This window comes from Carex rostrata, chromosome 5, assembly GCF_964058835.1.
Source record: "Carex rostrata chromosome 5, lpCarRost1.2, whole genome shotgun sequence".
Lineage (NCBI taxonomy): Eukaryota > Viridiplantae > Streptophyta > Magnoliopsida > Poales > Cyperaceae > Carex > Carex rostrata.
Window position 1 is genome coordinate 1,797,241 of NC_135922.1, and position 15,710 is coordinate 1,812,950.

Here is a 15,710-nt window from a genome sequence, read left to right on the forward strand (position 1 = left end):
CTCATGGCTGTTGAAATGTTTGTCTCGGCTGCGATCTCCACCGTCACAGAGAAGGCTAGAGACTTTGTCCTTAAGGACTTCACCACTTCATTGGGTCTGGGTGTGGAGCAAGATCGCCAGAAACTGTGCAGCCTTTTGCTGACTGTGCAATCTGTCATTGCTGATGCAGAGGAGCGCAGCAAAACCGAACCCTCTGTTAGAGGATGGTTGCATGATCTGATGGATGTAATGTATCAAACCGAAGTTGTGCTCGATGAGTTGATGTACCACGCAATTAGCAAGGTGGTCGAGACTGAGATCCGGTTTGAGAAAAAGTCAACACCAGTACCACTCTCTCTGTCTTTCTCTTGCTGGGTCAACTTTCTCCACTGGCCATTGTTGAAAGGAGTTTTGGAGAAGATGAAGGTTGTTGTTGCTGAAATGAATCAGCTTCATTTATCAATTTGGTACCCCAAGCAGCAGCCGATGACCGTTGTTAATCGGCCTATGGACTATGAGGTTATCAATTCAGCAGTTATTGGTAGGAGTGATGATTTAGAGAAAATTATAGCCATAGTTTTGGGCCCAGCTGAAACTAATCAGCGGGAGAGCGTTGCAGTCCTTCCCATTGTTGGCATGGCTGGATTCGGCAAAACTACTCTCTCTCAACTGCTTTACAACCATACAGTCGTTCAGAATCATTTCACACTCAAGATGTGGGTATGTGTCTCTGACGAATTTGATGTCGACCATCTTGTCAAATTAATTATTGATTTGTCATTGTGGCGGGACAACCACCAGACTATGGAGATGAAGTACCAAGCTCTCCAAGCAAAATTAACCGAGAAACGGTATCTTCTTGTACTAGATGATGTTTCGAATGAAGATCAAGGCAAGTGGGAGCAATTGAAGCTCTTGCTTGAGTGCGGTAGTCCGGGAAGTACGATAATTGTAACGACTCGTAGCGAAAAAGTTGGCCAGATTGTGGGCACAATGAATGCATACAATTTGCAAGGGCTAAATGAGGATGATTTGTGGAGTATATTCAGACAAAGGGCATTTGGAATGGGTGTTGATGAGCGACCCGAACTTGTCAATATCGGTAAGCAGTTGATTAATAAGTGTTGTGGATCACCTTTGATAGCAAAAATCTTGGGAGGGTTAATGAGTTATAAGAATGATAAAAGAGAATGGTTGGATGTGTTGCAGAGTAATATTTGGGAAAATGCACTTATACCACCTGCGCTGGAATTGAATTACCTTCACCTGCCCTCTTACATGAAGCGGTGTTTTTCATTCTGTTCTCTCTTTCCCAAAGATTATGAGATTGACAGGGATACTCTAATTCAGCTCTGGATGGCTAATGATTTTGTTCCATTAGACGGAGAGTTGCAAATGGAGGCAAAGGGGATTGAGATTTTCAATGAGCTGGTATGGAGAGGATTCATTCAGGATGTTAAAACGAAACGAAAAAGGATGGAAAATGGGGGCATTAGTTCTCATATTGTTTGCAGGATGCATGATTTAATACATGATCTTGCACAAACTTTTAGTGGCAATGAGTATGGTGCTTTATTAAATTGTGATCAACAAAATAACCTGTCCAACAAAACCTCACATGTGTCTACTTGCTATAAACCAGGCATAGTTAGTCTCATGAAGAGATGTTCCTTCATTCGTACACTATTGGATTTCGGTCATCCAGCAGACCGAAATAAACCAATAGTTTACTCACACCTGTTTCCTTCACTTGATATGCCCAAATCATTAAGAGCACTAAGTTTGCATTGTGCTTCTATTTCTTACATTGATGCTAACCCCAGAATTCTGAAGCACCTAAGGTACCTTGATCTCTCTGATTGTTGCTTTTTAATGGAACTACCAGAATCCTTCTCTACTCTCTTCAGTCTACAGACTCTGAACCTAAATAATTGCCGGGATTTGCAACGCCTACCAGAAGGCATGAGGCACATGCGCAGCCTTAGGCACCTCTACCTTGATGGGTGTTTTGTATTGAACCGCATGCCACCAGGTCTTGGTAAACTCAGGTTCCTACAGACACTCGCAATGTATATGATTGATCCTGAAATTGGTTGTGGCATTGAGGAACTAAAAGACCTTAATCTCGGGGGCCGATTAGAGCTCTATGATCTAGAAAAGATAAAGAATCCATCAGATGCAAAACTTGCAAATTTAATTTCTAAGCGAAACTTAAAGCAGTTGCGTTTGTCGTTAGATAGGGGAATACAAGACCCTGATGTTGCTATGGAAATATTACAAGGTCTTGAACCCAATGAAGGATTAGAAGAATTGGAAATAAGAGACTACAAGGGTACCCTTTTTCCAACATGGATGCATAATTGTGAAGGGTTAACAAACCTTACCCACCTCATTTTGACATGGTGCCCAAATTGCACAACACTTCCATTGGTATGGAAACTACCATTGCTTCAACACCTGTCTCTACGGAGTTTCCGCATCCTAAAGAATATCTTAATTAGCAGGAGTTCAATGGTTGAACAAGGAGGGTGTCAAGCAACATCACAGATGTTTTCTAAGCTGGAGTATTTAAAATTGGAATTCATGCCAAGTTTAGAGAATTGGCAAGAAAATGATCCGGCAGAAAGAGAAGTAACATCTCTGGCTTTCCCACAACTGCTACATTTGGTGATATCTAGATGCCCAAAGCTGGATACCATGCCTTGCTGTCCATTGCTTAGGCAATTGGAGATAACTGGAGAACATAATATACCTTCCTCTGTCATTGAAACATTCACGAACAGTGGTGTCGATCAGTTGATGGCTGGTTTGAATTATTGATTCATAAGAGGTGATGAATATATAGCATCAAGAAGATATATCAGATTGAAGTGGTGTTCTATTGAGTTACCAGTACTTTTCCTTGTAAATCTCACCATCAAGCATTTTAATTTTAAATTCTGGTGTTGTTGTTGTTTTGAATTTATGGACTTTTGTACATACTAGATTACTATCTATTTGTTTTTTTTTTGTGATTACAAAAATATGATGATGGGGGTTTCTGTTTGCTGTTTTAGGTACTTGAGAGTTGAGATTGTGAATTTTCTATGTATGACCTTGTAAAATTGTGCATTTATATGTAATAATAAAATGATTATGCTTTGTACTATCAGTAACAATGCTTAATTATCTCTGATAGCCTACTTGTTATAAAAATATTCTCAGTTTCTTTTTTGTGTACTATTCGATTCTTGGTCAGAAGTGTGCTCAGTTGAGTTACAGATTTGACCAAATTATTGGTGGTCCTAGTGTGTATGGAAAAGTCAACCTGAGTTATTTTTTCCTATTCAGCTAATAGGGTTAAGCTTTCCTAATGACAGCATATACTGATTACAGTAATCAGCTGATTGATCTGAATTTTACTATTTTTTTTTTGTTTTTACTATCCGAAATTTCTAAAATTTTACTCCAACTATTTTAAGCGTCATTTTAAATTTGGATAGTAATCTTAATAGTTATCGTGTTGATTTTCTGAAATTAAATGTGATCATATTTTAATTAAGTAGCAATTGGATGAGTTTCAGCTTTTATGTGCTGTATGTTAATTGTATGATTTGATTATTTTTAATCTGGTCATTGGAAAAAGAAAACTGAAAGAAATTTGTATTTTGACTGAATAAATATACTAGATTTTCCTCCTATAGCGAGAATGCTAGACACAGTTGAATCTGGTGTAACTATTGCATCCAGTTGCTTCTCTCTCATGAGGGTTTCGATCCCTTTCGAGGAGAGTTGCGCCTTGTTGGAAATTGCATCTTTCTCTTTCGCGCCAATCCCATTCATGCTTTCTGACACGACGAAGGTTTCTTGGCCATATTCTTTGATCTTTTCCTGAAATTCACAATAATAATATGTTAAAACAAGGCATGCATGTTGGTTGAAGTACTTGTATGAATAAAAAATTATATACTGACACCGAAAATACTGGTCTTGTATCAGACTCCCAATCCCCATGGTTACCAATGAATGAAGAACTATATATCATCACAAAACCAAATAAATATATACTCTAGTGCAATTGAACTTACTTACGACTGGTTGCTAATTTTTGCTTAATTTCTTTGTTACTATTATTAATACCTCTTTTTTGTTATTTTCATTAAAAGATATGAAATCAGAAAGTGATCTGATGGGAGAAGAGGCCAATTTAGACAAATACTCATTTAGTGATACTTTAAACTCAGCAGAAATTAAGTGCAAGCTCTTCACCACTTTGGTTGGAATAGATTGCACTAACGTTCGTTATTTGAAGATTGTCGATTAGAATTGCACTTTTATTCCTAAATTAAGAAAACAATATGAGATCAATCCAACAAAATGATGCGTAAAACAGACATATAACTAATTGAATTTTCAAATTACCAGGAGGTCCAGAATTGAATCTAATTTAGCCACCAATATTTTTCTCTGCTTTATTTCTTTTGTCTTTGCTTCTTTTTAAATTTGCGCCTAATTATGGATTAAGAGTAAATGGACGCTGTCAAAGTTTGATTGAGGCTTGCTTTGCCGGTCCTTATTTAAGTCTTAATTGCATAGCTAAAAATATAAATGGAGAGGAAAAACACTGATTGAAACTTGGATGTATTCTAAGAATTAATCAATTTGGAATTTTAATTCTCATGTTACGTACACATTTTTATGCCATACCTCATTATACTGAAGTGCTGTTCAAATACTTTTCCCTGCAGAGAATTCTTTGGAAAATCAAAGAAATCTTTTCTAAGAATTCCAATTCTTTTACCATTTAACCCCTCAATTTTAAAAATTGCATGTAGCCCCCCTGAGGAATATACTTTGTTGCTTCTCCGGTCGCTTCAGCATCATATCGGTCATATCCTGCAATGGCATCTAATACATACACTGTCACTGTTCGGCAAATCGGGCTGTATTGGTATATACAATGTCAGTAATATTCCCCTTGTTTAATTTGTTCCAATAACAATAATGTAAACAAAGATTTAAACTTCAAAATAAAAAAATGATATGCGTACCCAACGGAGTCTTGTCTAGGGGAGATGGGAATGACCCCACTCTGGCTGGTGAGCCCCACAGTCGGCTTAATCCCGCCACTGAATTGGCAGCTGACGGGCAGAGGATTGAACCATTGGTTTCTGTCCCTAGAGTCACTGTCACCAGGTTGGCTGCCACTGCTATGGCGGACCCACTGCTTGACCCGCATGGGTCCACTGACAGCACATATGGATTCTGTACCAGATCAAAATTACAAACTGATGGCATAATGCAAAGAGCAGTTGGTGTGTCTGTGTGTGTGTGAGAGAGAGAGAGAGAGAGGCAAAATAACTAACTTTGCCTTGTCCAGCCCGTGCACACCAACCACTTGGTGCGTTGTCTGACCGAAAATGAGCCCATTCACTCAAACTGGCCTTGCCCAAAATCACGGCACCTGCTTCTCTCAGCCGTTTAAGCACGCGGCATGCCTGAGTCTCGACTCACAATGGAACCAAGTAATGCCAAGGAACCACCTGGAGTGTTAAGCTTGTCAGCAGTGCCAATGTTATCCTTTAACAAAACTGGTATATACCATGCAATCTGCTAACAAAAATATAATTTTTTTTGAAGTACATGCCAAAGCAGCACACTTAATTAATTTAACCATGGTTCTGAAACTTAGAATCGAAAGGGGATAATTGACCATGGAATTAGAATCGGATGAATCGATCGGAATCAGATCGAAAAGTTGACTTTTTTTTGGCAGAAACTTGTTTTATATCCAAAATATAGAAAAAAATTGGTAAAAAAAAATAATTTGTAAGAAAACTATGCAGACAAAAGATTATACTCAAATAATCCACTAATTATATAAATATAATATTAGCATTATAAATAGAACACATCTTTTATGCAAGCTAGCTATAATTTATGCATAGAAAAGCAAGATTACATTGGCAGCATAAATTTTTAGTGCATGATTATCTTGAAAAGGTATGTATTAAACTTTTATTTTAGTTCAAATTCTGTTTGCATAATTTGATTTTTTTTTGTTTTGTTTTTGTTTTTGTTTTTGTGATTTGAAATCATAGATTAACAATTGCCAGGAAAAAAACTTAAATAACCGGACTCGGCCTGACTCAGACTTGACTCGGGCTGACTCGAATTGACTTGGCTTGAAAATTGGATAACTCAGTCGATTCATACACAGTTCAACCGAGTTTTGATGAAAAACTAGCATGGGCGTGAGAGTCAGGTGAAACTCAAATTGGACCCGACTGATACCGCGAATTGACTTGGCCGAGTTTTCAAACCATGAATTTAACCTTGTACGGCTGTACCAGACTAGTCTGACTAGATCGATTACCTGTTTTGGTTAGAACAGTTTCTTTCCCGGTCGAGATTGACACGGGCAGCTTGAGTCAACGCATCTGGGTTGGCTTTAATGATTGCATGAAGAAGCGGGTTGAGATTTGGGATCATAGAAAGGTAATGTTGAACGAGTTGCACGGAGGTGAGAGAGCAGTTTGTGAATGCTTCATGGATGGAGTCTACAGTGGCTTCAGTGAAGTCGAAGGTCATTGCGGAAGACATTGTCACATTGGGAACGACTAGTAATATATATATTTTTTTTTCTGTTTCTCGCTCTTGGCAATCTAGTGTGCGGTCCCGACTAAGTTCATATACTCTGAGGTAGCAAAATAATTGCGTTTAGATCGGACCATATATAGATCTCTTTTGTAATGTTATAAAATGCGGTTTTGATTATGTATGCAGAAGGTTACTGTATATCACATATGCAGTTTATTTATTAAATATTTAATATTTAATATACATATTATATGAAATATTAAAATTTTGCAGCGTATTTAACAAAACCCATATATATTGAACATTAAATTGGACAGAAGAGTATAATATTAATGTTCTATTGGTTTGTTGGGAGCCCATTTCACAAATTCCCATGTAGCCCATATCAAGTAGAAAGTAAAAAGTGTGCTGCCCATATTAAATAGAAAGGAAAAGTGCTGGAGAGCTCTATTCGCAAGTGTTAGTTGCTGCAGTGCTGCCCCAATCCGGTTTGCATTCTCATATTAATCCCACAATTTTAAACAACAATAATCAAAGCGCTCAAGAAGCTATAAAAAAAAAGCTGGGAGGCTCTGGATTTCTCACTTGAACCAATTCAGAACTCACATTATGAGTTTAGGATCTGAACGAGTTTGCAGATTCAAATAATGAATCTACGGTAATGGGTAATTTGGGGACTACTTTTTCCGTGTGATGGACTACTTTTCCCGAACAGATGATTAAGATTCAGATTCTCACTTGAATTCGGGATGGACTACTTTTTCCGACAACCGTGTGGGAAATTTGGGGCTTGGAGTTGGATCGGAGAGCCTTTTTAGGATAGAGATTTAACAGGGCAGTGTTCACTTCATGCAGTGTAAACATTATTAAATTATGCAGTGACGCACAAGGTTTTTGCGCTGCATGAAATGGAATCCTCTCCGTTAAAATAGTTACCTACCTTTTTACTACCGTAGTGCCATTCCCGCGTGGAATTTCTTCAGATCTTCTGTGGCTGCGTCTATATATTTTTAATGTATTACTCCGATGCGCAGCATTTGCATATATCTTTTCAGCTTTAAGCATATAGCCAAATATTATTAAATTATTTACTAATAAATATTCATTTATATATAAGGTAAATCTAATTCAATACAAAATTAGTCATTATATTTTTGATAGTTAATTTATGCTTCCAAATCCTGATGAATTCGATCATATCACCTGAGGTGACTATAAAATTAAATCACCTGCGCTTAGCAGCAGCTGTTAATTAAGTTTTCAAAAAAAAAAAAAATTAAATCACCTATGCCTCTGGGATGTATTTGTTTGATCTCAACCTTTTATTTTAAGCAGCTCCTCAGTACACGCTACATACACTTCCTTAAGTCTCTTTAAAATTAAAGGAGTCTCTTTTAGCTTCTAGCTTTTTTTTTTTCTGAATCTTAATCATCTGTTCGGGCCTTAAGGTATCTCTACTTCTTTTAACTTTCTTAGCTATCAATCACGGATTAAGATAACCAAACGTCGGTTCTTTAAGTCTCCTTAAAACTTAATCCTAATACGAATTAAGAGATGTTGCTGAACAGCACCTACGGTACTAGAGACATAGGTCGGAGTACTGTTGGAGTACGTACAGGACAGAGAAAACTGTATAATATAAATATGACTCCATTCCATCTCTACTAGCTCAGATACCGGGTTTAACATCTTTTAACGTGTCAAACAATGAACTCACCGGTGAAATACCAAAATTAGTTGGCTCCCGGTTCGGTGCCACATCAGAATCTGAATAAATTATAAGTGAATGTTACGTTGCAATTCAATTCTTGTGTGATTTTGCTAATGGAAAATAGGTTAAGTAAAAGGTGGCATATACAATACATTGGTAAATGTTTTTCCAAATTTTTTTTTTCAACTATGCCTTGTATTGGTACTTGTGCTACGGAAACATAAGCCTTTTTGATATTTTTCTATGAGTGAGTCTATGGTACTATGCATATCACGGGTTGTTACCGTGCTACGGCTCTATATTCGAGTTTTCAAATCTTAACGGTCGATCTGAACCGTTCATCTTGTTCTCCATATTAATATGTGTTTTGAGACCAAATTTTACATTTTTTGAAATATTTTACTATTTTTTTAGATATTTAGAAAATTACTTGATTTGAAAATTCTGGACCATCCAAAAACAGTAATTTTTAATAAATCTAAAAAAATAGTAAAAAAATTTCAAAAAATTTAAAATTTGGTCTCCAAACACATATTAATATGGAGAACAAGATGAACGGTTCGGATCGACTGTTAGGATTTGAAATCTCGAATATAGAGCCGTAGCACGGTAAAAACCCGTGATATGCATAGTACCATAGACTCACTCTTTTTCTATTGCTAAAATTTAATTGTAAGTTTGTAACAATTCTAATCAACCTGTCATATGGTCCGTAGCACTTGAGTCTATGATCCAAACACTTTTATCTACTGTCGATGAGTTAATTAAATATGCTGAAAATTTAAAATTTACCAAAAATGTTTTCTGGTCACTTTGCTTTTGAATTGAAAGATAACGGGCTCTCTGGTTTCAATACTTCTGAACTGTATATCTCACCGCACGGAGGAGATGGAATAGGAAGGGTTTGGGTGGCCACGGGTAAAACATTAACCAGACAACATCGGTCTCAATGGGATGTCATTTGGCCAGCGGGGCATGGTCGCTATGGAGATCAACATATACTGCACTTGAGATCTACAGATGGATGGTGACCCAATGAGATGTAAATAAATTAATATGAGAGATGTCAGCGGTTGGCTCAGTGTGTGTATAGTTAGAGAGAGCAACCATTACATTTATATTGCTTGTGTTATTTTTTTTTTCTTTTATCTTCTATTATGTAATTAAACTGTTTTTTTTATCAATAATTATTTCTGGCTAAGCCGGCAACCATAAAAAAAATACTTCCGAACTTTCTTCCTGACGAATGGAAAATGGAGAGTGGCCTCAACGGTTGACTGTATTATTTGCTGGCCGGAGCCATCGTGAGTGCCGTGCCGTTGTCTCTGGCTGGAGGTTGAGTATGAGCCACTTTGATTAATTTTGGCAAAGCCTATTTACTGGAATGTAATTATCTTTTATCAGTATGTAGTTGATCTTTATCGATCATTGCTTGATACCATGTGAAAATTAATCTAATTGAATGGATTAATTGCTTTATTGATGTACATCACATAATCTTTACAATCTACATTACAAATTATATATAATGTTGAAGGCTTAGAGAATTGTTTGAATACTCATCAAAAAAGGAAAGAAAAACAACGGTAAATAGACAAGAAAGGAAACAGGACGAAATAGAAAGAAAGGAAAGAATGAATTGAGCTGTTATGTAGTTTGGTCTGGCTCGACACAAGCCAGTTCAGTTATTAACGGGCTATTTAATATACATAGTTTAATAGTTTAATCAGATTCATTCACTTCATATTGGAGATATTATGGTCTATGGATGTTATAGCCAATGTTATGACAATTGTACTTTGGACTGTGTTTAAGTTAATTAGTAATTTTGTATGGAATATGTGTGAATTAATTATAAACAATTAAGTTAATTTGTATGAATTTGTTTGATTTGATATGCATGAATTTATTATGTGCATATGTTTATATGAATTTAGAATTTTTGATATATTTGTATGTATGAATTCAGCTGTAAAGTTAATTTATAGTAGTTGATTTGTTTAATTACAATTGAATTGAGAGTATTCCTTAGTAATTAATCATATAAATATTATTTTATTTTAGTCATAATTGATAAGATGTATTAAGAAAATTTAAGATATAGCAGGAAATAACATATACAAATTCATAAATTTGCCAAGTTAGTAACGAGCTAGCTCAGCTCGCTCGGACAAGCCACGAGTTAGCCTTGAGTAATAGTTTTAGCTCGGGACCTAAAATCCAAACTCGCTCGCTCAGCTTGATACACCAACAAGCTGAGTATGAGTGTGACCTAGCTCACTCTTTAACAGCTCATTGCCACCCCTACATGCATGGTATTTCGATTGTAATTGATGTAATCTTTTCTAGTAAAATTATCTCACTTCTAGGTTGGTCAAGGTGACATAATTTATAGAGCATGATCCCGCTGCATCCTCCGTTACGCTTACATTGAAATAGGCTGGCTGCTTAGGCTCTGGTAAGATTATAGTTTCTGTGGTAAGAAACATGATCACATCTGACATGATGGGTCGATCAACTTGATTTTCTTGTACACACAATAAAGCCACATGAATGCATCTCTCTATCTGTCTTTGGGACACTTGGGTTAATGTTGGACAAATTAGTTCAGAAATACTCCCATCTTTCCATGTAACCCATGCCTGCAAAAGGAAAAAAAAAATGCTATACTTGAACAGGAATTCTATTTTGTTCCTGAGATTAAATTGAGTACAAATAATTTATTTGTATAAAAGTGAGCTCCTAGCTTACATATCCAAGGAGGTTGAGAAAGTGTCCGTATCGGTGGAAACCCACATTCCTTTTGCCGCTGACAATCTCCAGAAGCAATACACCGAAGCTGAATACATCTGATTTCATTGAGAAAAGACCCTCAGATGCATACTCTGGAGCCATGTAACCGCTGATCAAAATAAAGAAGAAAAACATCATAATATGATGATATAAATCATTAGAATATTATATTTCTTCTAATTTCATTATCTTATTCACAGACATAGTAAGCATCATATATACTTACTGTGTTCCTACCACCCGATTGGTATTTGCTTGGAGCTCCTTGGGACCAAATATTCTGGCTAACCCAAAATCAGATATCTTTGGGTTCATTTCAGCATCTAAGAGAACATTACTTGCTTTCAAATCTCTATGAACAATTCTTAGCCTCGAGTGTTTGTGGAGATACAGGAGTCCTTGACCAATGCCTTCAATTATCTCAAATCGCCTTTCCCAATTTAGAAGTACTCGTCTTGTTTCATCTGTGATACAACAAATTATTAATACAGTAATATTGGAAAATGATTTGAATTATCTTTGCTATTACATTCCAACAACTCACTCAAAATTTCCTTGGTAGTCTTGCATGACGTTTAATAACAACCCTAGTGTTTATTACTGATGAATTAGTAAGTACTATGAAAAACAAAGAAAAGTTCCCTATAAAGAAATATAAGTTTTGCAAAATGGAACTAATATTCTAATTATGGTAACATAAGGAAAAAACTGATACAAGATTACAAAAGCCTTGCAAAAATAGGTTTCTAGAGACATACCAAAAATGAAATAGTCTAAGCTCTTGTTAGGCATAAACTCATAAATCAATATTTTCTCCTCTCCTTGTATGCACCACCCGACCAGCCGGACTAAGTTTCTGTGTTGCAACTTTGCGATAAGTTGGATTTCATTATTAAACTCAACTAGACCTTGACCCGAATATGTAGAAAGCCTCTTGACAGCTATCTCAAGTCCATCTTGTAGCACCCCCTAGAAGAAGAACTTCGAATTAATCACAATAAAACCAAATTCTTCTTTAAATTTCATCATAAATTATTTGTATACATTTTTCTAATTTGTCGGTTCTTTTAATGATTCCCTATACTTTAAGTAATGATTTTCTTGCTCTATTGCTGATAAAAGGAAGACTATCCGTATAGTAGTCAGTGACACGGTCCAAGATATAACTCGATGGATTCAAATTTGCTGAGATTTCAATTGATTAGATCAAAAAGGGCTGTGAGGGTGTAACAAAATAGGATTACCAATAGAATCATACTTGTAATATAATTAGTGGGGTTATTTGGTTATTGTCACTACTGCATTAAGCTCTTTAATTTGTAATTACCTTTTTATCAATCAAAAAACGTAAGATGGCAGTTGCATTCTTAATTACCATAAAAAATTAACAATTCAAATAAATAACAAAGAAAAAAGGAAAGTAAAGGAAGGAAATAGGAAGCACCTTATAGACGGGCCCAAATCCACCTTCGCCGAGTTTATTGTCCAATGCAAAGTTACTTGTCGCATTTGCTATTTCATTGAAATCGAAGATGGGGAAATCTGCACTTCGTTCTCTGCTCCATAGATCCAGTGTTTTGTTGTTATTTGTGAGCATTTCTTCTTCTTGAGAAATCTCAGAGTCCAAATCATTAATGAAGGTATAAAGTGTTAGCTAAATTTTCATGCAAATGAACATGTTGACAATTAAGTACTGTTCAACTATATAAAGAGCTAAACCTGTGTATCTCAGTTTTCTGATCAACAAAAGGCCAATGAAGCAGCCAATAATAAGCAATGCCACTGATACACTGATGATTATAATGAGGCGCCTTCTCTTTCCTCCTGAAGAAATTTGTGAGGCTGAAATAATCAACAGATATCAATAGTTTAGTTATTTTGCAATTTTGCATAGATGAGGACTGAAGAAAAAGATTCAACATTCGTAAGGAACTAGTGGATAAATACATTCAGAAAGTTGAAATTATGTGGCAGATGTTCATCAAGTTGGATTCAGGTTAGATCACTTTCAAGCTTCGGATTTGGGTTATTTGGATTGCAAATAATTATTTTCTCTGGGTAAGTTTCTGTCACAGCTTGGTAGAGTTTGAATTATATATATTGAGTCAAGAGTTTGTTAAGATCCTTATGTTCTACAGTACCAACCAGGGTTCAGTCCGATAAATGTTAGCACATACCATTAGACTATTACGACAGCATTTTGAGTCAAGTGGTTATGTAATTTGGATATTGGTTCTGCATTTTGCATCTGCTAAGAATAAACAACACACTAAATGGGGACAAATTAGGAATGTAAGGATTCATAATTCAACTTGAATCATGTGTTCAAATAAAATTGTGAATGCACTGAGAACAGGGGCTATGAGGCGGGAGCAGCATATTTATATTTGCTTGTAAAAAAACTTGTGGGTGCAATCCAGCGGAATCAAATCTGGTGGATCCTCCCCCTCTCTCTTCTGTTTTGTCTCTCCTCTGTTTTCTCTTCTCTCCATCTCTCTTTAAAAAGAGGGTCCTCCTTTTCTCGATCCAGCTATCTAAATTCGTGAGTTAGCTCATGGCCGGTATGGCTGGTTTATAATTCTGGATGAACCAGGACTGTTAAAGAAGGAAATCTTTAAAGTGCTAAATATATTTATTTTTAAACACTAGTTCTACCTGGGTAATCGATATAGCTGATGATAATGATAATTTTACCCATTATTTTTTTGTATTAACTAGTGCTTATTAAAAACAGATTGCTGTGAGCTATTGTATAATTTGAAAAATTATTCCAACTTATTATTTGTTGTTAGTTTGCTCTTAGGCCTAACCAGAATTTAGTATTTGTTTCATTCGTCTTGATTTTCCACAATATTTAATTGATTGATTGATGTGGGCATTGTTGACTATTAATAGTCTTGCTTGGCATTATTTAGACATCCTCGCTCATTCAACCAGAGGTCCCACATGGCTACATCAACCAAATATCTAACCTCCACTTGGGAGGTGCGGTGACTAAAGAACTTGTTTTCTTCATTGAATAGTCAATTTTATTTTCTCTACAATTATCAATTAGTTTGTTATAATATACCAAACAATAATTTAGACTTACACATAACATTGAGCATGAAGAAGACAGGTACGGTCCACAAACATACAACAGGTGACATAACTAAACGCGGTATAGAAAATGCTGTTCACTAACTAATTGACTAATGAGCGAATGAACGAATATATGACTATTCAAACTGTTCCATACTTTCGGTTATGTTCCTATGCCAGTTATTGGCACACAGGGGAAGAAATTTAAACTATTTTATTAATTATAATTGTGCATACCAGTACTTTTCTTTGGCAGGGGAGGGAGCTCAGGAGGCAAGGCAGGGGGTGTTGCATCGATGAGAGAAAGATTAAAATATTGATAGGTTTCCACACGTATGTAACATTGGAAGCCTACCGTGGCCCCACAGTGCTTCCCATATGCACTGGCTTGGAACTGGCCGATATATTGCTCTAGGCATGTATAGCAATCGTGTGGTGAAATGTCTCGAATACATTGTACCAGTCCATATAAGGTGATAATTACATTATATTCCACGCCATCAGTGATATTTCCAGTAAAATTTGCAGTATTAACCTTGAACAAATTTGTGGAATTTGCTACTCTATCTGCAAGGCGACCCATCAGATTGCTGAACACTTCTTCAAACTTTTCTGGATTTGAGATCTGATTTGGGGCATAGACTGTGTGTGACCATGACTTTTCATCAGCGGTGATGGAGTTGGTATCAGAGTACCGGACGAAGCAGTTATCATACCATAAACCAGCTCTTATGCTATCTGAGCAATTGGTTTTTATTGCTTCTACTGCATTTAGGAGGCATGTTTGGCAGTCAGAAGAACTTATTTGGATGAGGCATAGTGCACGGCCGAAAACTTGGTCAGGGGCTTCTCCGAGGGTTTGAAGGGAGAAGCCAGTGCGCCATCCAGCCGAAGAAAGGTTAGAGAGCAGTTGGTTACGATTAGATTGGTAGGTACTGTTCCTCATGAAGTTTGAGTCAGAGCACTTGAAAAAAATGTAGGCCGAAGTAGCAAGCTGAAAGATTGTTGCAAAGAAGAGGAGAAACAAGAGCAAGGAGCATTGTGGACGTGAATGAGAGGCCATGTTTGTGGCTTTTGGGGTTGAAAACATGATGATTATTTGCTCTTTTGATATGGTCATTACGTGTCACAATGGTTGTTGACTATAGAAGTCTCTTTGAACCGGAAAAGTTCAACCGTCCCATTCTTTCATTCTATAATAAATTCTTTGAATAGTTCTATCTTCTATGTGTATTTAACATTTAAATATATTTATTTTATATTTTAAATTATTATTTAGATTAAAAGAAATTGTTGTTTTACATTGCGCGCGTACTAAATTTCTGGTTTTTAATATATATTTATTTTTATCTTCGAAAAAAAAACATTTAATCAGTAGAATTTCTATATTTAATTGGTCCACAGATTATATCTGCGGGACCAATATTGTACATATTGGTATTAATATTTATTATGAATTTTTCAAGAATATTTTGATGGGATGTCTTGTGTTTGAAGAATTAGTGCTATAGAGTTGTTATATCGACTTTATTGAGATATGTTTTAATATTTTAAAAAAGATTATTCT

The 15,710-nt window shown here is 36.0% G+C and overlaps 2 protein-coding genes and 1 pseudogene across 4 annotated transcripts; 1 reads left to right on the forward strand and 2 right to left on the reverse strand.

Moving 5' to 3' along the window:
- LOC144554716 (disease resistance protein RGA2-like) lies at positions 1–2,939 on the forward strand. Its single transcript, XM_078303036.1, has one exon. It carries the CDS (start codon positions 4–6, stop codon positions 2,797–2,799), a length of 2,796 nt encoding a protein of 931 aa, XP_078159162.1. The 5' UTR covers positions 1–3; the 3' UTR covers positions 2,800–2,939.
- A 652-nt stretch (positions 2,940–3,591) lies between these two features.
- LOC144554468 (putative amidase At4g34880) lies at positions 3,592–6,549 on the reverse strand (annotated as a pseudogene).
- Positions 6,550–10,350: 3,801 nt separating this feature from the next.
- On the reverse strand, positions 10,351–15,277 carry LOC144554717 (cysteine-rich receptor-like protein kinase 19). 3 transcript variants are annotated; one of them, XM_078303039.1, is made up of 7 exons: positions 14,387–15,277; positions 12,782–12,886; positions 12,507–12,667; positions 11,821–12,031; positions 11,289–11,526; positions 11,021–11,171; positions 10,351–10,911 (listed from the first exon to the last, which is right to left on the reverse strand). In XM_078303039.1, exons 1-7 carry the CDS (start codon positions 15,261–15,263, stop codon positions 10,624–10,626), a joined length of 2,031 nt encoding a protein of 676 aa, XP_078159165.1. In that variant the 5' UTR covers positions 15,264–15,277; the 3' UTR covers positions 10,351–10,623. The 3 variants fall into 3 exon arrangements, with proteins under 3 accessions (XP_078159165.1, XP_078159164.1, XP_078159163.1); XM_078303038.1 differs by having other exon boundaries at positions 14,381–15,277; XM_078303037.1 differs by having other exon boundaries at positions 12,782–12,904; positions 14,381–15,277.
- Between the last annotated feature and the right edge of the window lie 433 nt (positions 15,278–15,710).